At 41.3% G+C, this 26,734-nt stretch overlaps 1 protein-coding gene across 18 annotated transcripts in view; it reads right to left on the bottom strand.

Annotated features, from left to right (window-relative positions):
* Positions 1-313: 313 nt before the first annotated feature.
* Positions 314-26,734, bottom strand: part of ptprdb (protein tyrosine phosphatase receptor type Db) — a 150,019-nt gene continuing 123,598 nt past the window's right edge. For 9 of the 18 annotated variants that reach the window (XM_006787305.3, XM_006787304.3, XM_006787308.3 and 6 more), the window contains 20 exons: positions 26,474-26,730; positions 24,705-24,798; positions 23,758-23,982; positions 23,499-23,659; positions 21,526-21,537; positions 21,105-21,217; positions 20,975-21,016; positions 20,377-20,474; positions 18,256-18,379; positions 15,918-16,093; positions 14,106-14,129; positions 12,339-12,458; positions 11,752-11,906; positions 9,917-10,202; positions 7,375-7,553; positions 7,164-7,290; positions 5,311-5,436; positions 5,065-5,219; positions 3,830-3,965; positions 314-3,735 (listed from right to left, as the gene is read on the bottom strand). In XM_006787305.3, coding sequence (XP_006787368.2) covers positions 3,667-3,735; positions 3,830-3,965; positions 5,065-5,219; positions 5,311-5,436; positions 7,164-7,290; positions 7,375-7,553; positions 9,917-10,202; positions 11,752-11,906; positions 12,339-12,458; positions 14,106-14,129; positions 15,918-16,093; positions 18,256-18,379; positions 20,377-20,474; positions 20,975-21,016; positions 21,105-21,217; positions 21,526-21,537; positions 23,499-23,659; positions 23,758-23,982; positions 24,705-24,798; positions 26,474-26,730 — 2,679 coding nt within the window. In that variant the 3' untranslated portion in view covers positions 314-3,666. The remainder of the gene's footprint in view (positions 3,736-3,829; positions 3,966-5,064; positions 5,220-5,310; positions 5,437-7,163; positions 7,291-7,374; positions 7,554-9,916; positions 10,203-11,751; positions 11,907-12,338; positions 12,459-14,105; positions 14,130-15,917; positions 16,094-18,255; positions 18,380-20,376; positions 20,475-20,974; positions 21,017-21,104; positions 21,218-21,525; positions 21,538-23,498; positions 23,660-23,757; positions 23,983-24,704; positions 24,799-26,473; positions 26,731-26,734) is intronic. The other 9 variants (XM_006787315.3, XM_006787320.3, XM_006787316.3 and 6 more) reach the window with 3 other exon arrangements.

Below are 26,734 nucleotides of genomic sequence, written 5' to 3'. Positions count from 1 at the left end.
CAGATGGCCCAGGGTGTGAGTGGGCATTAAGGCGTCTGGGGAGGGAACTCAAAACTGGATTATAGATGGCAGACAGTTGGTGTCGTAAACCACCGCCTCTGTTCAAAGATGGTCGCTCACAGTGGACATAGATGGCTTCTTTCACTCCTCTTTCAAACCATCTGTCCTCTCTGTCCAAAATGTGAACATTGGCATCCTCGTAGACACCAACAGATTTGCTGTTTTTGCTGATTTATCACCGATAACCTTCATTTGTAGCCCAAATTTTGAATTCAAAGGTTGACTCAACATTTAAAAATGACAGCGGTAACAGTCATTTTCACTTGAGTTTATTTGTAACAAATGAAACTTGTGTCGATAAAGAACAGAAATCCATACAGACCTGTTTTTCAGTTTTCACGCGCTCCGAGAACCAATGTAAGAAAATAAAAAGCACTTGTTGACTCGGAGCAGAAAACGGAAACAAAAAGGTTTACATGTACAGACCAATTGGAGGTAACTGATCCCAATAACACATCATATTTTCATTTTTTATACAATTTATAAACTCCAGTTTAATCCATCTACATGATACATCAGGGTAAAATAGAACACTTCGTTTTGTGAAACTTCTCTTTTGTGGTACAACAAATCCACAATGTGATGTATTGCACATACTGCTGTGCCATAAAAACTGTGACTTGTGGTGCATCCTTTTATTATATCGCTCTGTATATCTGATAAATCTCTATTCATTCTTTGCCGTTATCATCAGTTCATTCATTTACTTTTACGTAGTCATCTATTTATGCATTTCAATTACTCTCTGTGTTTTGTGTTATTTACATATACACAACCGTGTGAGCATTGCAGGGTCCATCTTTGCTGAGTTCAAGTAAGACTCCTTTTTTTTCAGGGGGGGAGGCCGGGGCTATTGGAGTTAACAGGATACTAAATATTAGTGCATAGTACAAAGAGAGAAAGTGCAAGTCTTCCCGTAACAGGTGCGACCAAAGGGGCATCTCGAAAGTGGTACCATGCATACAAACAACAACAAGGTTACTTTAAGATGGTGGAAAACTGTCAACAATCCCTCATATGGCCGAGAGTTAATGGGCTTACAAAAAAATGAGTATATACTGTAGGTTCTGTGTCAGCGGAGACATAGCACCTGAACTTCTCTCAGCCTTCGTCTTTGAAAGAAAAGGAAAAATGCGGAACAGCAGAATGAGGAACACAGATGACCTACCCTGACTGATTTTAGGTAAATGGCTTCAGCTGGGATACTTAAGCATACTCTTACGGGCTGATGCTCCTCCTTTCGAACAGACTGACAAAGAGCCATTCAGCTTTTACAGATTTCTATACAGCCGAGAAAGTATGACTTGTTCGAGCCAGCTCAAAGTCTGCACCAAAATTTCATGGCGGGTAAAAGAAAAGTGTCCATAATGACAGTATATCCACAAAGCCTGTGTAAGTGTCCTGCGAGGAAAAGATGGAAAGCTTGACGTTAAAAAAAACGATCAGTCTGTCTTGCTAATAACCTACTTTAAAACCACATTTTTTCTGCAGTCGAGTCGCTTGTAACATATGCTTATTTTCTTTTGAATGAAAAGAGATATGATGATGCAGTTGCTGGGTTTAAAATGTGAGTACAACTGTCCAGCCTACACAAACCCTTCCATTCAAAATTTCACAGCCAAAAACAACAAAACAACAACAAAGAACAAAAAAAAAAAGAACAAAACAAAACAAAAAAAATCCCATAAAATACTTTTTCACATACTGTAACATAACACACACACATTCGGTTCACACAAGCATACATAAAATACACAAAAACCCACCCTTTAAAGTAACTTTATCAAAATAGGCGTGTAATATAAGGCACTAGAAATCTAAAATTAAAATACTTATTAGATGCAGTTTGTAATATGACTTCGATCATTCGTTGCTCGCCGTGACACAAAGAAGGATGACATCATCTACTGGACATGTGACTTGATTTAAAAAAAATCGACTTCCTAAGAGGTCAGAGGTTATTTCTCTAACACTTTTATATGGTGGAGGGAACATCGAGTGTAACATCCTTGTGTCTGGAAAACGATGCACCATCATCAGTATTATCGTCGTCATCATCACCGTCATCATCATCATGGCATATAACTGCAGTTAGTGACTTGACACAAAAATATATAATACATTTACTTATTGCACACTGAATCAGACACAGAGAAAAGTCAACGGTGAGCATTCCAGTAAGAAAATTGTTCTCCTTTTCCCACCCCTTTCCTGCTCGCTCGTCTCGCTTTCTGCTTAGGAAATCTTAATGAAGCTTATTTGGACACCTAATATTTCGTCTGCTCTCTGCGCTTACTAGCTTCAGTCGCGGTCCACCCAGCTTTCTTTCGGGCTACGCGCAGAACAACGTGGCGGGATTATTCTCGGGACTTTCTGGTAGCAGCAGTGTTAATGCTGTACCCCGGCGGGCCCTCGGGAATTGAGAAATTACCGTCTTCGTGTCTTTAAACGTCGCAAGTGAGACAGTAATGAGGCTGAGAGTCCTGTGTGCATGCGAAACGTGTGGGTGGAGAATACAGGAGAGTGACACTCGATTTTTTTTTCATAGAACTGTGAACATTTTCCACACTAGATTTGATTGTACACTTTAAAACAGTACCGTATCACTTTAACAAAAGAAAAAGAAAATGGCTACAGCTCATTGGATTACACAGAAAAAAAATGCAACTTTGCCCATGTATGGTCAACGGTGACAAAATCATAAAACTATGAGAATGGAAAAACAGAACGTGCCATATGGAATATCCAGTTTTTAAAAAACAATATAGTCACATATTTTTTCTAGAAAACTAAATTAATGTTTTACTTTGCAGTATGCATTTTTAGACCTCAGTAAACCTTCCCTTATCTTAAATCGTGAAGCATAAGGTTGAACTGGTGGTGTTTATTACTGTATGGTAGAAATGTCTTCTTTTTCATTCACAGGAAACTAGAGTCTGTTTCCAAAATAAGACAGAAAAAAACAACCCACACTTCTTGTGTCTTTTTTTTAAAAGTTGCGTGTTCTTGGTCTTTTTAATACTGTGTGCTCTGTGTTTTCAGGCTCCTGTTGGCAATTCTCTGGTGCTTGATATCCCAGTTCTTTCTTGTCCACGAGGTTTCCATAAGATGGATTTGTAGCTTCCTTCTGAACTGTCCTCGAGATAGAAAAATTTAAATTTCCTGTGACAGAAAAAAATGCTGTAGCTGGGTCCCGTATTTAGGTTGGTGATGCTACACTGGTGGTGGAGTTCCGCACCCAAACAACAAAAAACGCAATCAGGGTGCTCGGAAAAGCACTGAAACGAATAAAAAAAAAAAGAAGAAAAAATCTATATTTGATCAAGTATTCTGATTGGAACAGTGGTTGAAGTTGCTGCTTCAGACTGACCAATGGGTGTGTTTGGGCTGAGGGTGGCAGGAAAACACCCTTGTCAAGCGGGTTGCTATGGCTCAGTTAGAGGTGCTGTTTCTGGGTACGGATAAGCCGATGGTCCCCCTTCACTCTGCATGCAGTGGCAAAGTCTTCATACCTGCACATCGCAACCTAGTGCATTTATTCTGGCTGTGCATAACATGAGAAAAATGCACTCGGTTGAACGTGCGCATGATCGACAGCCACTGGGTTTATGTTGCATAGTGATCAAAGCTTCCCAGGTACTCCAGACTGGCGCGGTAGCAGAACTGGTACTGGTCCTAGAGGGAAGCAGAAGAATTGTGAAGAAGAGAAGAAAGACTAAACAAACATTCAAGTGTTCTTTGAAGACGTGAAGTGGTTTAGAAAGCTCACCTCTGTCTGAACGGTGGCTGGTCTCTGGGTGCGCAGCATCTTGACAGTCTGGAAGATATCCACCACTCCCTCGTACCTCATCCTCTCTAGCACGATGCTGAGGGTGATGAACACACCGGTCCTTCCTACGCCAGCACTGTTGGAGCACAGGTGGAAACGTATTCAGAGCTGGAAATACATCTACTTATGTATGCATCATGCACTAGCTCAGTTTGCTACTAGTCGTGCCAAACCGTTATTCTGAATATTTGCTCACACGTGGTGCAGCAAGCGGTGGTGGTGCTTTAGTAGCGTATCAGCAAGAAAAAAAGTCCAGTGCTGTGAAAAACTATTTTCCTCTTCCTGATTTCATATTTTTTCCAATATCGGTCACAGCTAGGTGTTTCAACCATCAAAGAAGTTTTAATATTAGACAAAGAAAACCAAGTAAATACAAAATGGACTTTAAAAAAAAAAAAAAAGGTTTTTGCCCAGTCTCTTTCTTATTTTTGAATCATGAACTCTGACCTTAACTAAGGCAAGTGAGGCTTACAGTTGTTTAGATGTTTTTCTGGGTTCTTTTGTGACCTCTAGGTCATCAGCATGGTAACTCTGGTAGCCCTGTCATTCCTAGGATGGTTCACTACTGCTCTGAGTTTTCTCCATTTATGGTCTTCACTGTGGTTCCCTGGAGTCCCTAAGCCTTAGAAATTGCTTTGTAATCCTTTTCAGACTGATAGATGTTAGTGACTTTATATCTCAGCTGTTTCTTTTGATCGTGGCGTCATCTGTTGGTTTTTTTTAGATCTTTTAGCAACATCACTTTGTCCGAAAGGCTCTATTTAAGTGATTTCTTGATTCAACTGGTCTGGGAGTAATCAGGCCCAGTGTGGTACTGAAATTTAACTCAACTTAGCTTCCCAAAAAACGGGGTTAATCACAGTTAATCTATCATTTAACTACTTTTTCACATAGAAGCAGGAAGGTTTGTTTTTTTCCCTTATTAAATGAAATCATTATTTAAAAACTGCCCTTTTCATTTGTCTTTGTCTGATATTAAAGCACTGTATATATTTAACAGAGAAGTGGAATAAATTTAACGTAAAAGATTCTCCAAGTCTTTACTCAAGTAGAAACAAAATGTTCCAAGAATCTCTCACAGGTCATCTGGTGAATTTGTAGGTATTCTTTTTTATCGACAACTTAATGAACAATATGTGAAATGTTGAGGTATTTGTAGGCAGCCTCGACCTTACCTGCAGTGCACAGTAATTGGCCCGTCCTGGCCAAACTGTTCTTTAGTTTTATGCACTTGGCCAATAAAATCAATAAATCCTTCTCCTGACTTTGGCACTCCTTGCTCGGGCCAGTCTGTGAACTGGAACTGACGAACTGTCCGTGACTGGCCATCCTGGGTGAAAGAAAATATGGTAATTTGAAACTCGGAAAATTCTGGAAGCCAGTACAAATTAGTCTGTCTTGCTCACAGGCTGACGACTCACCCTGGCATCAGTGACTTTGAACTCTCTCAAGATGTACTGGGGCATGTTGTACTCAGCCATGGGATCCACCACAAAGTACTGGTACCTGGCTGAGCGCTCTGCAGGCCAGTACTGGTGACACTTCTCCTGTAGAGTACAAAGGCTTCTCTTCAGAGCGCTGCATCATATTTAAAGTACTCAGTGTGTGAGGAGAACCATTTCTAGGCAATTTATAACGAAAATGTCACCATAACTTGTGATATTCATTATTCATTTCAAGACCATCTCAATGCAGATGAGATATTATGTTCACTGAATTAATACTGAAAGTCATATCACTCTCACTGTGCCATGCATAATGCTTCATAATGCCCAAACATTTATTATATTTAATTCATTATATTAAATTTTTGATAGATTTCCCCCCCCCCCAAAATTGCAAATTCTTAATCACGAAACATTTGCTTTTTTCCCCTGTTGCAGGCATCAAAAGCTATTCTGCCGCCTATTTTAAGAGGACATTGTTATTCACAATTCAGTCCTCTCCTGATGTAAACTTCTGCAACAACAACACATGGAGCTGCTGATTATGCTGCTATTCAGTCAGCCCTTCAATATATTCTTTTACTGAAAATAATTAGCTCAAATGACAATATATTGTGTGATACTGCATGTTATAGTACACGGCAAAAACGATCACTTAATCAAGGAAAATATGTGGGTCTATTGTTTAAAAGCTGCAGCTAGCCCAAACACATTTAATTAATGTGAGTTTCAAAGAATTTGTAAATTCTTTGTCTAGTTTTTAGTTAAGAGCTTGTACCCCTACACACATCTCCATACTGGTAATTGTGTGGGCTCTGAATAGCCGAATAGGATGGTCTGCTTTCCTTCTGTGAAGTGACATGCTTTTTTGTTGTTAACTGAAGTTATTTGTAACCTCTTCAGGTTCCTTTGGTCTAAAATATGAGACTTTCTAGAGCCTAACAATGGGAGTGGAAATCAGTCTATAAGGAAAAACAGAGTTGTTGTTTTTTTCTTTAACCATTCTATCGCGTGTGAAAATCAATATTTGTAATTACCACCTTTATTCTTCAACACAGCCAGAAGACTCCTAGGCAAGCTTTCTTGTTATTTCTTTAAGTAGTCTTCAAGAATGGATCTCTGAGACTCTTTGGCATATCTCAGTCTTTTCTTTCTCTTTTCCTTCCTTAAGAGGAACTTCTTGACAGCAACCCTTTCACTGAGACCATCCTGATGAAGCTTCAGGTAACAGTGGGTGGGTCGACTGAAGCGTCTCTCAGGCTCTGTGTCAGGTCTTTGCTGCATATTTTTTCCCTATTTCTCCAGGACATGACTGTCAGGTACTAACAGGTTTTCAGTTAATAGCCCTTTGAAAGTCGCCTTGTTAGTGCAAAAAAAGTTATTTTATGATAATGGGCTGTGTAATTTTTTGGCATTTTCTGTAATTTCAACTAAAGAAATTGGAACAAATTTTGTCTGTTTTTGTGATGGGTTGTTAGTAACAAAGTGCCTAAAGCTACAATTTAAAATTGCTTCTTTGCTAAGCTGCTTTGTGTAGACCCAACACTGGTTCATCTCTTGAGTTCAGTTCCTTTTTATCCTTGAATGGTTCATAGGTTAGTGTTAAGTAGCTCAACATTCCTCTGAAATGGTCAAGCACTGGACTGAAAATGAGTAGAAAAGCTGCCAATGTCCAAAGGAAAAAAACCCCAACATGTAGCTCAAGACTTTTGCACAGTACTGTGATACGCTAATTAAAAAGACATTCAACCAGTACAGCTATATGTTTTTATCCTGTAGGACCAATGCATGCATTACATTTGAGTGTGTTTGAGTGCATTTATCCGTACCCGTCCCATTTCTCTCAGTTTGGTTAGCATGACAACAATGGTTGAGTTATGTTCCCACAGCATCCTCCAGTAGTCCTCTGTGGTCTCAGCCAGTGGGCCCTGGGTTGCTATATAGGCCTTCTGCTGCCTATAAACACAAGGATAAGTATAAATGAAAATAAATTTCTCCCCATGCGTGAGAACATTGTAAAGTGACTGATGTTAAACTGACCTGTATCCATCAATGAAGCTGGCATTGATATAGTCAGATCCTTCAACTCCTCTGATTGGCTGCAGACACACACGCGTGGTCTCGTAGGGCATGATGTTCACCAGCCGGTTTTTGAACTTGTTGCACGGCAGATTGGCACTCACAAACCGTGATGTGTGGGCCTTGGCACTGGCCAGACGCTGAAATATAAGAAATAAAGGAAATATGCTGTAATATTGTGCAGACGAAAATTACAGAAAAAAAATTACAAGCAGCACTGATGAGAGCACTAAAATGATGGCGAAATAAAAAAGGACGGATAAGCAAGGAAGTAAAAGAAAAAAATGTACTTTTTTAAAAAGCACAAGGCTTGGTTTTTTATTGGACAAGTGGAATTAGAAAACCATCTTTAATCTGCAGGCCTCAGGATATTTAGTCAGACATCTTCAACTGAATCAACAAAGCAGGGCCGATATAGGGGACGAGGGCAGCGGTAGGGAATGGAAGAGGGAGAGGAAGGAGAAAATCAAAAGTCAGGGGGCAGGAAACCACAAGGCCCCACACTGTCTCAACACACACATGTGAACCATAGTTGATCCAGTCAAAAAAACAAAAGAAAAAGAAAAACTGGAACACACACATTCATATGTAGATATGTGCAGACAGGCAGCCGTAAGTACATGCTGTACACTCGCTCACACTCGACCATTGGATGACACGGTTTAAAAAGAAACAGAGAAACAGAGAATAGGCAGAGGGAAACCGCAGACTCAGGGGGAAACAAAGGGGTCTCATGAACCCAACGTCTACCATCAGCGGCTACCGGAGTGCTGTGGGAGAAACAGCAGTACCTTATTTTCTTACAGACAGACTGAGCTGGAAAATCCCCACTAACCACAAGTTCACCAGTTCATTCTGGGTACTCTGAACCCAGTTTCCAGGATCAACAATAGTAATTCTTCATGTCGTTTGGTTTGAATTTGACGCGGTCTTATCAATAAAGCCTGGCAAAAACAAAGCTTTTCACCGCTTCGATACATGCCAATATTTTTCACCAAGGAGAAAATCATGCCCTCCTGGCAAGCTCCGAGAACTCCACCAATAAACTCTCTGTGAAAGGAAACAAAAACACGGCGTATTAAGGTGTTGGATTACCAAAAGCAGCCAGAAAACATTCACCTCTCCCTTTTCTTCACACGCTTGCTTCAACTTTGTGATTTTATTTGAAGGACATGACGCCTCTCTTACACGAGAAGTTCCAACCTTTTGGTGTTTTGTTGACGGAGGTGGAAAGTAATCTTTCAGACGGTGGGCTGTGATATACCACGCGAGTTCAAGTGAGATGAAATATGGTGAGTGGGACAACCCCGCCATGTGTTTCACATCAATCTAAGGCTGTGAAAACAATACAGCGAGCGCTCGGTTCATTGTCATTCTGAGGGGAGCGCTCCTATTAGAGGGAGGGAGGAAAGCTGGGGCATAGGATGAGGGAGATTGCTCAGAGTCACTTTGTGTTTACCTTGCCCTCTGATTGTCTGAGCAGACACAAGCCATTCCTGGGAAAAATTAAGCCGCCTGCTTTCAATGTATACCTGTAAAGCTACAACCGATTCTCTCTTTTTCACCCAGCCAGGCCAGTCAGCTCTGCAGAGAACTCATCTGGCATGAGGTAAACAACACAGTAAACAAAATAACAACTAGAATATAATGAAAATAACACTTCCCAGCACCCCTTTGAATCCCTTATGTTCTCACTGCGATTGTTTATGATGCCTACATTTGCTGTTTTCACTTTATATTCTAATCAGCTCCCTAAAGTTTTGAAAAAGCTGTTATAACTTCCATCCCCCTAAGATTTTATTACAAACTTCAGCTTTCTGGCCTACATTATTTGGTCTTTACGTGCATGCCTATCAAACTTCCCAAACTGCGATGCTTTCAGAAACCCTCAGAAAAGCTAACTCTCTTACCTTAGATTCAAAAGGTGCAATCCCATAATCCCCTTCAAATCCAACCATCTATATGAATCTCTCAGAGGAGGATTGAAACTGTAAGAACCACTAACAGCCCTGGGAAAGATGCTCAGGGGCTATCAAAGTCAAAGCTTCCTGAATTAAACATTCTGTATGTCATTTTAGACAACGTTCTTCCCAAGCTTTGGTGGTAAGAACCATCTTCCTATGAAAACCCTCAGCATGGGACCTGAAGTGCAACTTTGTTTTTTGGTCAATTATGGCTTTCAAGGTCAAGAATTAAATATGAAATATGAACGTTTGCTCTATTCTTTATATGGACAGAATGGCCAGTAGGTAAAGTCTTCAGACAGTGATTTATCCCGCTGGATATCTCTGAGCAGGCCCTGAAGATCTGCAGTGCTTCAAAGATGCTTTCACTGGCTCTTACTGTTAACCTTTTAGGTGGCGAAGGGCAAGAAAAAGACAACTCGGCCTTACAGAAACCAGTGAAGTGTTACATTATTATCATGAATCGGTTTTATGAACCACCATAAATCTGTAGGGCTTAATTTTATAGCCTTCGGGGGAACAAAGTGAATCCTCCTCACCTTGAACTCCAGCTCCATGCCGGTGACATTTTCTCCTGGTTCAATCTGCGTCAGCCTCTGGATGTAGGAGTACAGGTTCCTCGCAGGGACTTCGGTGTTCCCGCAGGTCACCGCCTCCAGCAGTGCATCGTGAATGAAGATATACTGGTCTTCCGTCTGCACCATGTAGTTCCTCTCGGAGCGCATCAGCGTGACATGACCGTAGATGTCGATGGTCTTCTCGTGCTTGATTCGCTCTGTCATGGCATCAATCACAATGAAACAGCCAGTGCGGCCCACTCCAGCACTGGAAATAGGAAAAGAGAACCAGATAGTGAGGTTATTTTCTCACATAAACTGCAGTGTGTGTGCTGTGTCCTAATACCTGGTGCAAATCTGGCCCCGCGGAGCTCAAACATAACATGCTTTGCCTAAATCAGCTAACTATCATCGAGATCCCAGCCAGCAATATTTCCGTCAAAGCAGGTAAAAATTGACATCAGCGATGAGTCAGCAACCCTGTCTCGCTGGCATTAAGAAGATATCCTCCCTATCGACACACAATCCGGAAATATAATACCGTTAGCTGCCCACCCAAACACTTCACATTTTTGCTGCGCTAGTAAACGGTGAGACAACCTGACCAAGCAAGTTTGTGCAAGTGAATAGAAAATTCTTTATGTGGTTAAATTAATATCGGTGTGCATGCGCGGGAGCGTCGTCGAGGTGGAATGAGATTTGGTCCGTTGTTTGATACAGAGGTTGGTTGAAATGTAAAAGCACATTATGATGGAGTCTTGCCAGGATAATTAAATTTGACTGATAATCCTGTTAGATACTCCATCTGACTGCTACGGAAGATTAGGAAGAGCTGCTCTCCTGCCAACCTTTTCCGCTGCGTCCCGCCCCCGTTGCTCTGCCTCTTTTTCTTCTCGATAAGTACCCTCTCACGCCAGCCCCGACACTTTTTCACACTCACATTTGTCCTTTTCTTCTTCTTCTTGGAAACCATTTTCTCTCCATCTTTCCTTTTCTTTAATTCATCATTTTCATTCACTGTGTCCTGGATTTGACCTCACCTTCTTTTTTCTCACTCTGCACACATCTCCTCCTCTAACTCCCAGTCCCTCGCTACCTTTCCCTCTCCATCATTGTCTCAGCCTCACCCCCTTCCCCTCCTTCATTCTCCTCCACAGCTATACCTCACTAATTCTGCCTCCCGAGAGTTTCTGCTCCATATTCCCACTGCCCTGCTCTATCTTCTTTTCTCTGCGATTGCCGGTAAGAGCAAACAGAAGCTTCATTCGAGCTCTGGAGCTAAACGCTGTGCCAAGCCCGTAATGACAAGCTCCCAGAGTCTCTTCTCCATCCAACACATTGGCCTCCTGCTGCTCAGACAGCAGCTCATTTGAATATAAACTTGTGAACCCAGATGTACCCCCGGCCTAAATGGTATATTGTCAACTGTGAAAGCTAATTATGGAAAATAGGGTCAGCATGGTAGCTGATGATGGAGACGACGGAGGTTGTTGTGGGAGAAATGTGGGCGTCTAAGCCAGCCAGGATGTTTGGGGTTTGCATAATCGCAGGTCAATCTTATTTTACTTCAGCGCCTCTGAACTATTTTATACAAGCACACTTGGACTCTTGTTGATTTTCACCGACTGCCAGGATTTTGAAAATGTTGTTAACTCATAAATGCCAAAATAACGCATAAGTGTTTCATGCAGACTCACAAACACACAGTCACGGAGCAGACCTGTTTCCTTTATGGTCGTGGATGGATATCATAAATAATTCTGGTTCAGTGAATAATAAGAATGGATGAGCCGAACTGAAAATACACAGACACATACCTGCAATGGACAACCATGGGTCCCGCATCTGGAGGATTGCAGGCCTTGACCCGGCGAAGGAAGGCCAGGAAGGGGGTGGGATGTTCAGGCACCCCGTGGTCTGGCCAGGCTGTAAACTGGAAGTGACGGACTTCACGCTTCTCATTTGAGCCGCTCTGGTTGAGCAGATTAGACGTGGGGTTAAATATAAAGACTTAGTTATTCTGTAAGTTTTGTAAATGTCCACAAATCCCATTAAAAAAAACATAAACAAGCATGTCATGAGCTGCCCAGGCTATCAGGTTTAGTCTAGTTTATTTTAAAAGAAATCTGCAGGGCACTATAGTTTTTGGCAAACACTGCTCAAATATAAAGAAAGTGTATTAGTTGGCACTCTCTTCAGCCACTGATTAATACGCTGATGTGGTTTGATCACTCCTTACAGCAGCAGGATGGTTTATAGTGTGAGCTCTCAGAGCTAGCTCTAAAAATATGCTATCCAACCATGCTGGGAATGAAATTTTGTTTATAGACCTGCAACAAAGTATGTATAAATATTTGAACAGATCAATTACGCACACTCCATTATACATGCCATGTTTCAGTACCTTGTAAAGAGCGAAGGTCCTGACAGAGTAGGTGGCCAGCTCCACCGTGTCAAGCAGAGTGACCTGGATCAGGCCGTAGGTCTCTGTGCCACGTGTTGGCCAGTACTGATCGCACTTGACCTAAAATGGAAGAGGGGGAGAAGCTGTGAGAGACGAAGAGGTTGAATATTTCTTTGCAAAGATTTTGGTGAAAGAAAAGAGAAAGAAAAGAGCTGACGTGACTTCGAGTGCATGTGTAGAGGGAACAAAAAAAAAAAGAAAAGAAGGGGGAGAGGAGTGCTAAAGCAGATCAGTGAGAGAATTTGAGAGAATCAGACAGTAATGTACATACAGAGACAATCCAGCATATGAAAAGGGGTTTTAGTAAGTGTGTGTCTGTGTCGGGTGGGGTGGGCGTTTGATCATGCTAGTTAACTGCTATAGGTTGGTGGGCTCTCTCAAAGATCCACACCAGTGCTCAGAAAAGCCAAGAGATACCGAAAACTCATCCTTCACATATTCAATGCTGTACGTTGCTAATACATCGCAGCCTCACAAATCCCTACATAACCAATCGTATCACACACAAAATCCCAGCATCCCTATCAAGCAAAACACTTTGATTTCCCCTGCACCAAGCAGTCATATTTGTAGTTCTTCGATTCGGCTTCGGAGACCACAGAGGAGGGAGGAAAAAAAATCCCAGAGGAGATGAGGGGGGGCTTGGCAGAATCAGGCCAAACCAAACGTTATGTGCTGATCCCTCCAGTCCTCACATCAAAGACTGCAGGGAGCTCAGCTCAGCTTGCTCTGCATTCCACTGCTCCAGACTGGGGATTATGCGTTTTGGCCCGTGATGTTCAGGCTGTAATTACAGCTTTTCAACTGTTGTTTTCCCACCAGACCTTGAGAGACTGTGGGGACAGGAACGGTTGCCTGTGTAAGGAGGAGGGGGGGCTCACACTGACAGAGCATAAACAGGATCGCAAAAAAAATAAAATCCCTGGTGTGAAGACTATATTATCCATTGATTTATGAGGCTAGCAGCATAACTGTGCCCTGTTCTAGTGTGGTTTGATTGGTGCTAAAAGGAAGGATGCTGGCATCGTTCCCACAGTGGGACCATCTGTGATCATCTGTGCGCTTAATGCGTAAACACATAATGGTATAATGTTGAGAGGTGTTAAATGAGATTAAATAATTTTCTCCAACAAGCAGCCCACTACTCACTCAAACAGTACGTGCAGAGCTAGTGGGCTGATAATAAACAGCTAAATATCTTCAAATTGAATGTTTTCATTTCATAACGCTGTTTATTGAATTTTGACAATTTACAGCTTCACAAGCTCAACACAAACTTGCTCTGCAGTGGAAAAAAACCACAAAAAACCCAACCGAAAAACAACCAAAAAATAAACCTTATGACAATGTAGCCAGAAAATAAGGACTACATAATATACTACACAGTCACAAGACAGGAAGTGGAGGAAAATGCCCATTGTGGGTGCGATCATGCAAACCATAAACACTTATGTGCACTCTTTATGAACTGTATTAAAAGCAAAAAATAACATTTTTAACTAGTTAACTATGTGGTCAGTTTACAATACAATTTTTGCATTATCATCCAATGCATTATTTGCTATTGCTTAGAGAAAAAAAAAGAGGAGGTGGGGAGGGAGCAGAAAAACTATAACAAAACGGGGGATAAAGGTAAGGAGAAAACCATGAGAAGTGAGTTTGCACTTATAAAGGGATTTTAGCAAAGGAGAGAAAGAGAGATCTTGCCTTAGAGAAGAAATAAGAGGGCATCTGAGGGTCAAACAGACACAACAGAGACAGTTGGAAAAAGTTGAAAAGGAAACAGCGTTTTAACACAAGGCACAGGTTAATAGGAAAAGAAGCACAAATGGGAAGAAAGGATCATTTTCTGAAAAGGTCTTTGGACATAATTGGTTAACACTTCAGTCATGATTCATACCTCAAGCCATTCATGTTCATTTTACTCTGACATGACATTCTCATTACACTGAATTTTTACTCAAGTGCACATTCTGTTAACAATAGCAAATGCCTCGAAGCCAGATTATTTTCTAATTCATTACTTACCCCAATTTAGCTGTACTTGTAATTCCTCCAGGTCTGGTTCATCAATCCACGCTATTTTTTTTGCCTTCTACTCTGATACACTACATGCCCATTCTGACTTCCCAAGAACATTTAGCTTGGTCGTCATGCACTAAATGTTGTATTCCAGCGATTCCTCGCGTGTCCTCTTCTAGCCTATTCTGTTCACTCCACCTACAATCTATTGTCCTCGTGCATTCAAATGAAATAAAATAAGTCTATCTCTATCTCCTCACAACATGCCACAACACCTTAGCTGTAATTTAGCTGTTTTGCATTTCTCACTCATTATGTCACTCTAACCATCAGTTATATATACACGCCTCCATCATGATAGCTTATGCATAGTCGCACGTTGCACATAACTTGCTTTCTAATGTAAAGAAAAAATACTGACGATACAGATGATGAAAAATGTTTGTCTGTCGGCATGCCTGCTAATGCCGAAAAATATTTAGGAGCTCACTAACAATATTTCAGTACTTGCCTAACAACTAAATAATAACAGTAATTACCAACAAAACGACTCTTTTCCCCACAAACTTTAAAAGTTAATTCAGCCACAGAACATTAGCTTCCAGTTCGGAGTGACTGGACAGCATTGCATATGGTATAAAACAGCAGCTTTTGTTGGCCTACACAATCTCACTAACAAAAAGAGAAAATATATGAGGTGGCCTTTTGATGTTATTTAGTATTTTTAATTATGTGATTAATTTAAGTATCAATGATTATGATTTTGTGGATACCAATTTAGACACAATTTTCATTTGAAGCTATCCAATGAAAACACCAGCCAATATTACCGTATTATTATCAGCTTATTGCTACAGTAATGTAATAATAGCAGAAGTTTTTAAGCCAAAACATTTTCTTGTTACCACCTTAACACATGGCGACCAAAATATTTCTACAACGCTACCAAATAGTTCTACCTCACTGGCATCCTTGGTTAATAAATGTAAATATTAAGTTTACAGAGATATACAAATTGTTAATACCTTTGTATTACTTGCTTAATATCTTGGTTATTAAATTATTGTCTGATTATGTTGTTATTATGAAACTATTACCCTACTATAAGAACATTACTGAGCTGTAATGGAGGCTGCTATAATATATTTATTGTTGCAGAGGAACTCTTTATATCATATTCTTTTCAGCTTGTGAAAAAGTAGATGCTTCATAATCAAAGGCAAATAGATAACCTCATTAATTTTAACCAAACGTGTAACTTTTCTCCTATTTTATGCAGTGGACCTCACAATAGAGCTTACCCAGTTCTTATACTACATTTGATACATTTAATCCAATAATAAAACCACAGTTTTTCACATCTAGCCTTATGCTTCATCATGTCCTGCTCTAGTCTTTGGCTTCGTCTGTAATATTGTATTTGTACTCATTCTCTGTGATGCTCTCTGTATTCAGCTCTGCAGTCGTGCACACGCCCACCTTATTCCATTTTCTTACCCGTGATTTCTCTTCCAGCTTGGTCATCATGATGATGTTGGCTGTGTGCTGCTCCCAGACCATCCTCCAGAAGTCCCCGAAGGTCTCGGGAAGGGCGCCCTGAGTGGCAATATAGGCATTCTGACGGCGGTAGCCATCAATATAGTTAGCGTTGATGTAGTCACTGCCCGGGACACCTGAGTAATAAGAGAAAAAGTGGATGTTATTTAAGGTGGAGAAAAGAATAGAAACACATGTGTGCAAGTTGAATTGGAGAATGGATTAGATGGAAAAAGCAAATAAGAGAAAAAACAGATGGGAGCAAAAGATACAGGTGGTGATGAAACACTCAATTCTAAGTCTGTATGCTGAGAGTATGGGAATGATGCATGGCACTGATTGCATCAAATTACTGTCTGCAGATGAACCTGATTCTTATTCTGTTCCATGTTGAAATAATCCAAGTCTACTACTATAAAGGCAGGTTTATGTGCAAGTAATAAAGGGTGAGGATCATCTGAGGTCATGGCAGGGAGATTAATGTTTTTACAGGGCCCAGAGGCCTTTGGTGTTGGATTGTTCAGCCGTCTTGTTTTATAATACATGCTAAGACGATCATGGGCCTAATCTGAGTATACTCTGGATGTGTCGCTTTGAATGGCAATATGACTGTAAGGCCGTCTCTGTGTAAGACTCGGCTGACACTGCTTGTCCTGGAAGGGATTGTGTGTGTGTGTGTGAGAGAGAGATGTGAAAGACTGTCTGTGTGTGTTTGATTTAGGATCAGGCCTGCTCATCTAGGGCCTAATACCATAATCCCAAAAATCACTGAGTCACAGCTCAAACATGCACACATACGCCAAAAACACCAAAGTACACACACACACATACACTCAGGCACACATGCGTACATTCAGCTGTGACCCGATTCTGCCGAAATGGGACCTAAAACTCCTTTTGAGCCTTCAGATGGCAGTTTACGTTTAAACAGATTGAAATCAATGAACAAACAGCGGGATGCTGACAGGAAGAAACTCCTGCAGCCGAGTCTCCTCCCGCAGCTTATTTTACGAGCACGAATCAGTCCCATACAGTTGTAAAATCCCACGCCAACATCGCAAACACACACACACACACACACAGCAGACACACACACTCAAATGACAGAGGAGCAAGAGGAATGCTTATACAACTTACTTTAAATGGGATGTGGACAGACGGTAAGAAGAGCTTCTAACATATGTTTATCAACCCCAGTCCTTAAAAGACAGCTTGCCTAAATTCTTTGATGCGCTACAACTTTACTGCAATGGACTACAACAGAAGCAATCTGCAGATAAAACACACACTCGCACTTTCCAGTCACTTGGTGGGAATGCTGGCTTGGCAGAAGGTCTGCGTTCAGCAACGCGTGGAAGCGGCTGCGAGGAGAGTATATGTTTGTGCTCGTCCACATCTGGGCATATATGTTTTTTTTGTGTGTGTTTGTGCGTGCATGAAAGCCCTCCTGTGTGTGTGTTTGGACATGCTCAACAGTATTTGCATTTTCTTAGCTGGAAGAAAGACAGACAGCCAGGGCTCCAGGACAGGCGGGGGCGGAGGGGCTGCTCACACATGCTCTGCCCAGATAAGGCTCATCTGTTTGGGCTTGGCCTCCCACTGCCTCCCTCTCTCCACATTGGAGCTGCCAGTTTCTCTGCCTCGGGTCTTTCCCAGCTGAGGTGGGTGAGTGCGCTTCAAAATGCACACTGAGTACAGAACTATTTGTTTCTTCTCATTTTAAACCATTCAGAAAGCCCAAATCGAGGAAAATGGGCACACCATGAATAAATTGGTAAACAGTCTAAATAAAGCACGATCGCACGCTATCTCCTCAGATATTAAATTGGTCAGGCCGGGTCCAAACCAGTCATATGATGTGGTAAAACAGTTGGGTAAGACACAGCAGTTGGTTAGATGGGAAAAAATGATTGTTTTCATTGTGTTTACGTAGGCTCAGCACTTGGTTTGTGATGCATGGGAACAGCCAGTGCAGCACAGCTTCGAACTATTAACATCCCATCTTTCACGGATAGAAGCTCTCACGCAAAAGTTCACACAGTCATATACACACATGCACAGTATGACATAACGCACTACTTTGTCTCCACACCCAAACTCAAGAATCACAACTTCATGCCCAATTTAAAGCCTAGCCCAAACCATAACTCTGCAACCAAATCGTAAACCGTAAATGGCCCTGAGAAAGTGACCAGAGTGGCCTCATTTCCTGAAACCATTACCGTAGCCATATAAAGACGGAGGTAACAGGTCATGCACACCCACACACGCACACAAACACAGCGGAAGCGTGTCCTACCCTCGATGCTGGAGAGTATAACTCTGGAGTGATCGTAGGCAATGACGTTCGCGTAGCGGTTCTTTGGTTTGTTGACCTCCAAGTTGGAGTTCTCCCACGTGAACTGTTGACCAGGATCGACTGACTGCAAGACACGCAAGCGAAGGTCAAACAAAGAACAAACATCAACGAGAAGCTGTTGCAGTTATATTGTTTCATGTGGCTTACCACAGTTGTTCTGTGCTCAATCATGTTTTTGTTACCAGAAATATTTTGGCATTATTAAAGCAAGTGGGTTTCAGACAGTGAGACTAGCATGCAGTCTGTCAAAAACATTAGATTAAGATAAATGGCCGTGGCACGAATGATTCACAGGACTTGCAATGAGGAAAAAACAATCTTGCTACATACCACTTTTAATCCCCGTATGATTGTAAGGTACGATATGCTGCTTATGTGTGCACAGCATTGGCTGATTCTCTAAAATCACACATAAGCACCAAGCATTAGCACTTAAAATTTACTGCTGGCATCGCTATCGCTATCTCTTAAACTGAACCTCAATGTGCAAGAAATTGGCATCCAGAACAGGAAGATTTTAACAGTTCCAAGAATCTGAGCTCACAGGCACTGGGGCAGGATCGTTGCAGCAAAACCCAATGTTAAAACCAACAACAAACTGAAAATTAAGAAGGTATTATTGATACTGTATAGGAACGTGGGCAACCCTGATATCCCTTTTCAAGAAAGACTTTCCACTTTCGAAACTAGCTAAAAGAGAAAGATGATAAAAGCGCAACCAATAACCCTGGGAGAGAGGGGATGGTTGTGTTAGACCAACACATTAAGTTCCTAGAGGGTAATTACAGCAACCATTGCTGTTAGCTGGGAGAGGCAGACATGAGGTCATTATAGGGCTGTCGATGGAGAGGGACGAAGAGGAGAGAGCCAGAGCAATTTAGCAATTCTGAATATTTTACGACACATAATTATGGTTTGGTTGAGGAAAAAGTGGACAGGAGCGGTACTGGATATGTGCACGTATCTGTGTGTGTGTGTGTGTGTGTGTTTAAGACTGCTTTCCATGAGCAGCCGACATCATGTGTGCCTGATTATTACACCGCAATCATTTCTGGCCTCTCTCTCGCTCTCTCTCTCAGTCCCTCTTCCATCCATCTCTCTTGTTCCTTCGTTAAAGCTTCAGTACCGAACAAAGCACACAGTCATGCAGAGAGAATGTGAGGCTCAACGGAGTGGTTCCAGCTCACACCACAATTGCATACAGCTTCTCCCTCAATGTCTCCTCCATCCTCCTTTATCCTCTCCACCAACACTCTCCGACCCCCAAAAAACATTCTTGCTCTGTTTTTCTACTTTTTGCATAATGTGTCCTTGTCTTTCTCTATATACGTACTATATATCTGTCACGCACAATTTGTCTCCCTTTTGCGGCAACCAATTAGGGCCTTATGCCGTCTCCTCCACCCAGAAGCCCTTGGCCTAAACACATTTTTTATGCAGGGAAAAGAAAACATTTTTACTCTTTTAACAGCTCTCCGTGGAGCTCATTGTAGCGCTATTTGCGACACAGCCATAATATTTCTGCTAATGTCTTTTTTTTGAGGGCCACAGTTCAGCACGACAAGTTCAGCCACACTGTTATCTCCAAGCAAATGGCTTTTCTGTTGTTGTTCCACATTAACTCTTCTGTAAGTTGAAGGAAACTAATCAAGAAGTGTCTATTTTACAGAGAACATTTGCCTCTTGCATCTCTTGGCGAGTCTGCTCTCTGTGGCTGCCGCTTTATTTCTAGCTCCCCTTTTCTCCACCAGAGTGTAGAAATGAGGGCTTGATAACCATCTGGCTGTAAGCAAACTCTCTTTGAGCTTGCAATTTCAATTTTCCTCTTATATTTGTATAGATAACAACAAGACAGCAGAGAGAGGGAGATGCGCTCGATTTTGTATCATTTGACGGAGACGAATCCAAACGTAACTTAACTGTATAGTCAATGCGAGGCTTTAAATCTACTCGCGCTCGCTATCAGAACTGGAACTGAGCAAGAGCAAGAAACGGCAGGTCAGTGATAAATATGCGAGTGTGTGCGTTTGCTTATGTGCATCAGATAATCAGCATTCGTACCTCGTACTCTTGAGAGAACTTGAGATTGTCATTTGCCTTGAGGCGCTCAATGTGATCTGCCAGCTCAGAGATGGGGACGGGCGGGTGACTTGCCATGCCTGCAGAGCACAGAAACAGAAAAAGAGGCGGTTTTGATACACACACAATTGAACTCCTTTGGAGGAAAATGTTAAGAGTTAGGATTCTCAAAGGAGGTGTTGTTTAGTGCTCGGTCCATGGACAGTGGAGGAAGCAAATGGAAGTGTTGTCTTTTCTTTTTTTTTGGTTAAGTGACCGTTTTCTCTCCAGGCAGACAGAAGGAACAATGTGCATGTTCAGAAAGTTACTGAGGCACAATAACACGTCTTCAGAGGATACGCACACTGCTGGTGAAGATTAAAAAAAGGCTATGACACAGGCAATAAAAAATTTAGCATGATTTTAATTTGGTTTTTTTTTCAGTAGAAGTATTCCGGAGGCGTTTGATGAAATGTCAAGCAGCTTCATCCTATACGGGATGGATGGTTAGTTAGCATGGATATGGAGAAGGAAAAGATTAAAAAAAATAGAAAGACAGAAAAAGAAAGAGAAAGAAAGAGGGGGACAAGGACCAACTAACTTGACAGACGCCGATAACCGCGGTACACTGATACACGGTAGGCTGAAAAGGGAAACAACACCACAGTTAATCTCATCAACACTGGCCACATATAGCATATTTTGCGTGTGGATAGTTCTCCCCAATCTACCTGGAGTCTGGAAGTTGATTCTGCGTAGCTCCACAGGATCAGTGGGATGGTGGGAGGACATCGCTTTGCTGCAGGGAAAACTGCCCTTTCTTCCTTCAGCCTCGGCTCTTTTCCTGGAAGAACAAACATAATTTACCTCAACCTGATCTACTTAAAATACACTTAAAATGATGGACATAAACCAGCCGATGCAGTGCAGCTGTCACTCTTCCCATACATATCTTTATCCAACACACTGAATAAAGTGAGCTTGGGGGATTACAAATGTACAATTCAGCCAGTATACTTCTAGTTAATATATTGTCAATAAAGGCACACGGCAATAATCCTGACTCTTCTGGGTTCAATTTTCTAAATGATTCTTTGCAAGGAAATTGTCCCCGTAGGACAGAGGAAATGGTAATAAGCAGTGTTTGTTTACCTGTCAGGTTTGCTGGATCCACGTAGGCAGACGTGTAGATAAAAGCAGAGACAAGGATGAATAACATTAGTGTCCAATCAACAAACATCAGGGACTAAAGCATTGCTGAACTCATCATTCTCTTCCTCTCATTTAAATGGATAGGAATAGTAATATGATCTTAAATATGCAAAACAGCACCTCCTGTAGCTATAAAGATCAACAGTAAATCTAAACACAAAAGCTTTTTCACACAAGGACACTGCATACATATCAACACCTAGCAACTCTGGCCTGGAATGGTACAGCTTAAGAACAAGTGTGAAATGAATAGCTAGAAATCACCAGGAGTTACACTCTAGGGCTGTACTGAGTATTAGATTGTTACCATCAAGGTTAATAATTTTGCTGAGCTGCATCAGTCACACTAATTATTCATGTGCATTAACTAACCTCTAGCTAGAAGATTGGCTGGCGAGCTTATCGTGAATAGTGCTAATGGGTGCTAGCTAACACTGCTCCCTATATTTGGCTTTAAATGGGCGTTACTGTGCAAATACTTAAGCCACTGTTCATTTATTTGCAGTTTTCTTCAAAAATGGGAAATTGGTGCAACAATTTAATGAAAGTATATAAACTCAGTATATAAGACAAAAACAGACTTTGCTTCTAATGAGCTTGAAAGTCATTATTTGGTGTTGCCATCTTTTTTCCTCAACACAGCGGGAAATCTCTTAGGCAGCTTTCTTGTAGTTTCATTAAGTAGTCGTCAGGAATAGTTCTCCAGGCTTCTTGAAGGGCTTTCAAGTCTCTTGTTTGGATGTTGGCTTCATTTTTGTTCCATTCTCTGTCAAGAGGATCCCGCGCTGCTTCAATATTGTCAATAATGTTGACGTCCGGGCTCTGGGGAGGCCAATCCATGACTCATAGTGCTCTGTTGTCTGTTTTTCTCTCCAGGTTTGTTTTTGTTGCACTGGCAGTGTGTTTGGGCGTCATTGTCACGCTGATGGTAGTTTTCATGATTCCATCAATTTTGACATCACCAGCGGAAATGATATGTTTATAACGAACGATGGCTGAACAGTCATTCCTGTCACTCCAGAAGACCTGTTGCCACTGATTTTAGGTCCAGTTCTTTTCTCCACTTTTCCTTCCATACGAGTGGCTTCTTGACAGCCACTCTTCAACTGAAGCCATTTCTCATAAGGCTTCAGCAAACAGTAGATGGATCGCCTGAAGGACCAGATGCATCTCTGAGGTCCTGGAAATGTTCTTATTTCTTAAAGACATCATTTCAGATGTTTTTAAACCTGTACACTTGTCCAGTTTTCTCAGTTTTTTTAAGGGCAGATCGTACACCATTATGAGATATGCAAAATGTTCAGCTAATAGCTCTTTGGGAATCACCTTAGAGGTCAATGACCTTCAGAAAGCCTGAAGAAGCATTGCTCATGACTTTTGCACAGTACTGATGATGACAGAAAAAAATACATATCTATGAAAACCTCAAATTTAAGCGTAGCTATTATTAGTGTAAATAATTATAAATATTTCACCATACATTTAACCCACTGGTTTAATCTTTAAAGCAACAAGGAAATGCTGAGTTTTTATTCATTTAGAAATATAAATTATGTTCACACAAAATGATAGATCTGACAACTGATGTAAACGATAATAATCTGTATGCACATCTCTGAAAGAGAACTGACACTGTCTGCTGTTTAGGATCTTTTTCTGTCACACACTGCTTGATAACTTGTAGGAAATATTCATGAAATGAACAAAAAAGATACATTAAGTGATGGAAATGGATAAACCCCTGCAGAATAACTGTTGTCCCTACTATAAAGACTTATGTGAAGCTTTAAATTCTTTTCTCCATATTCAGCAAAACTCAAAATCTCTTTTGTTTACAGCTTTCTTTGTCTCAGCATTCAAATGTATTACTGAACAGCGTTTATTTCTGTTTTCCTCCATCGTGCTGATCTTACCTCTTGAAGAGGAGAATGGCAATGACGATGCAGACAATGAAGATCACAGCCAGCACAGGCCCCACCACCCACAAAAGACCCTCCTCCTCATCAACAATGGGTTGAGGATCCACATATGATGATGTCACAGGATCAGAGTAAGGGCTGGTTGAATACATAGTCTGCAAGAGGCCAAGGGTTTAAGCAGTTACACATATAAATTAAACACCAGTGTACTCAGACGGTAGATTTGTTCGGGCGTGTTTGCATCTGCACTCACATTCTCGGAGAGGTCGAGCAGCGCCAGCACAAAGAAAACATAGTCTTGTCCGTTCTGCAGTGGACGGTTGCGAAAGTCGCCGTAGTTTCGGCCGTCCCCTAATGTGAATTCAATGGGCAGAGTCTTGAAATAAGCGGTGACATAAGCCTTGGGATCTGACTGGCTAGCCTGTCTGCGGATGCGAAGGGCTCGGCTGACGCTGGTTCTGTTGATCTCTCTGAGGAGCTATGAGGAAAAACAAAACAGAGAAAATGAGCAGGTAGGTTCAGAGTTTAGAGGAGACGGGGAAAATTGACAGAAAGGAAACTAAGAAACAAAAAAATGTCTGACACAAATACGTGACAAAAAAATAGGACAACAACCTGCAAATGCTGGTTGCACCAAGTTCAACCAAAGGGCATGGCCAGATCATCAGTCTGCTTCAAACTCCCCCCTCCCATCCCAACCCACATACAAAAAACCTTCAGAAAAAAAGGTCAGTTTTGACAATTTTACCCCACACAAAACCCTCATTATTGTAGAAACAATGGACTGTACAGTGCAATATCACCTTAGCCCAAATGTGTTCATCAACTGAATTGCTGCCACATTTATCCACTGAGACAGTAGGCGCCATAAAACTCTATTGACTCAATTGCTTTCAGAGCAGAATAATGAGGTGGTGAAGTCTTTAGAAAAAAGGCAGGAAGTGGAATTAGATGGGAAATGGCATGTGAAAGTATTGTTTAGAGTGAGCAAGCAATGGATGGTTAGGCCGTTTGCCTTCACGTAACAAGGCACAGTCTGATAAGTCTGATACAACAGACAAAAAATCTGCATCGCATTTAACAGTTATTACCCCCATCACCCTGATTAACATAATCATTCCCCCCCAGCATCGGTATTACCTTATATCAAGCGTGACCATTATTTAGCTTTTTATTTTTCCTGCCTGCTGCACGTCTCACCTCATCCAGGTTCATTTGGTCAGGGTCCTCCCAAGGATTCAAGAATTTCCCCCCTCTCTGCTTCTTCAGCGGCACCACTACCACAAAATAACCCCTGAAACACAGCATGCAACTGGGATCAGGCCTGAGGAAGCACACTCCAAACTGCACAGTTTCTTAAGAACCGTCACTGTTCTGACATTTATCAGAATACTTTAAAAGGATTTCAGACACAAAAGTATGGAGGCACTTGATGTTACACTTTATTTATTGTTGATATGTATGGAACATGATGGACACACCTGTCTATATAAAGACCCATAATTCACAAAAACAAGCCATTAAGTTAAGAAACTCTAAAGCAATTATAATATTGTTTCAAGGCACAGAAAAGGACAGGGGCATAAAACCTTCTAATGCTATCAGTGGTACCAAGGGCACGAAGGCCATGTACAATTTTGGAATAAAAGACTGAAATCATAAGGTTGTCAGGTCAAGTGGAATAACTGAGCAGGAATAGTCTTGGTCTAGAAAGTGACTTAAAACCACAAGATCATTAAACGGAACTTCAAAAGTGCTCTTCAAAGATGAAGGAAACTCCCTGGAAGTAGAACTCCATTAAACTGGCCTTCATGGTAGAGAAGCAAGACAGAAGTCACTTCTGAAAAATGCATATCAGAGCCTACTTGGAGTTTGTCAAATGGTGCACTGCGAAGTCAGATCTCCAAGCATCTGGCAAACACAATGCACTCATATCATCTCTATAGTAAAGCATAGTGGAGGCAACATTATGACATTGCTTCTCTGTAGAAGGAAAAAGGAGAGAGGACAGAACTGTAGGGAAGATGAATGCAGCCAAATTCAAAAGTACAAATGTGTTGTTCACAAGAGCAGTCGTAACTTTAATTGCATAAAAGGGCTAAATAAATGACGTGGACCTAAATTGTAGCGATTTAAATTTTTTCATAGATTTTTTATCCACTTCATTCTTTCAAAATTAATTTTATGAAAAGTTTAAAAAAAATTGTAGTTACTTTCTGAGCATAAGAAAAAGTGGTTGGCAATTCCTATTACAAACAGACTCAGGCTGTTTCAAGTGCTTAGCTAAGCTGCTGGTGACAGAAAAGTGCTATTGATCCTCTCATCTAACTCTGGGTGTTATCTCTACTTTAAAAGAGTATGCAGCATCTGACCGTCAATATGATATACATTATACTAATATACATTAGTATGTTGCTGTAGTTGTAGCTGCTGTGAAACAGTATAGTACGTTGAAAGTGTGTGGCATCTGCTGGGAGAAAACTGCTAATACAGTATGTGGCCTCATGTTGAATCGGACAATAAGAATTTGTAAAGACGGAATAGTATCCAAATCGATACGTATTTAAATCCAGTTTGTGTTTTTGGATTATTTTGACATTTTGAGTGACCATCTTGTATACAATAAAAGAGTGAAAAAAACCCACCCCAAAACACTACTGAAGTGACAGAGAAAGACAGACTCCTGGAAAATAGCTGTGAGAAGCAGTATGCATATTTAAACATGTATGGCTATTTGGACTTTGTATCTATATTTATTATTGGTGCCAAAAAGTAGATAAAATGTTCAGTAGTGGGGATTCGTTTGGCCTGTTGAGGGAGTTCTCAGACTTGCTGACAGCTCCGAGACATAGTAAAATGACCTCACAGGGTCCGTAGATAAATCGATACAAAGTAATAATTTAAAGCTTTCACAGTTGGTATTTAGGATAACAAATCCACTCTGTCTACATGCTTTAAGTATTTCCTACCTGACTTTAGCTGTGGTCTGTACAGTCGGTAGCTGCACAGTCACCATGCCATCTGCATTAGTCTTTCCCACTACAATAGGTTTGGTTTTCAGAATGTCTGGAGCGGTGGTAGTAGTGACACGGTGCTGCAGGCCCCCAGCGCTGTTGGCTCGGTTGGTTAGCAGAAAAGAGTACTGAGTGTCTGGCTCCAAACCAGTGATCAGCTTCTGAGTTTGTTTGCCATCCACTTCCACAGACTGGCCCTTCCCATACAGGATCTGA

This window comes from Neolamprologus brichardi, chromosome 6 (assembly GCF_056152115.1).
Source record: "Neolamprologus brichardi isolate AB-2024 chromosome 6, ASM5615211v1, whole genome shotgun sequence".
NCBI classification, from domain to species: domain Eukaryota; kingdom Metazoa; phylum Chordata; class Actinopteri; order Cichliformes; family Cichlidae; genus Neolamprologus; species Neolamprologus brichardi.
Note: the sequence above shows the minus strand (reverse complement) of the source record. Positions and strands in the feature narration are given on the sequence as shown.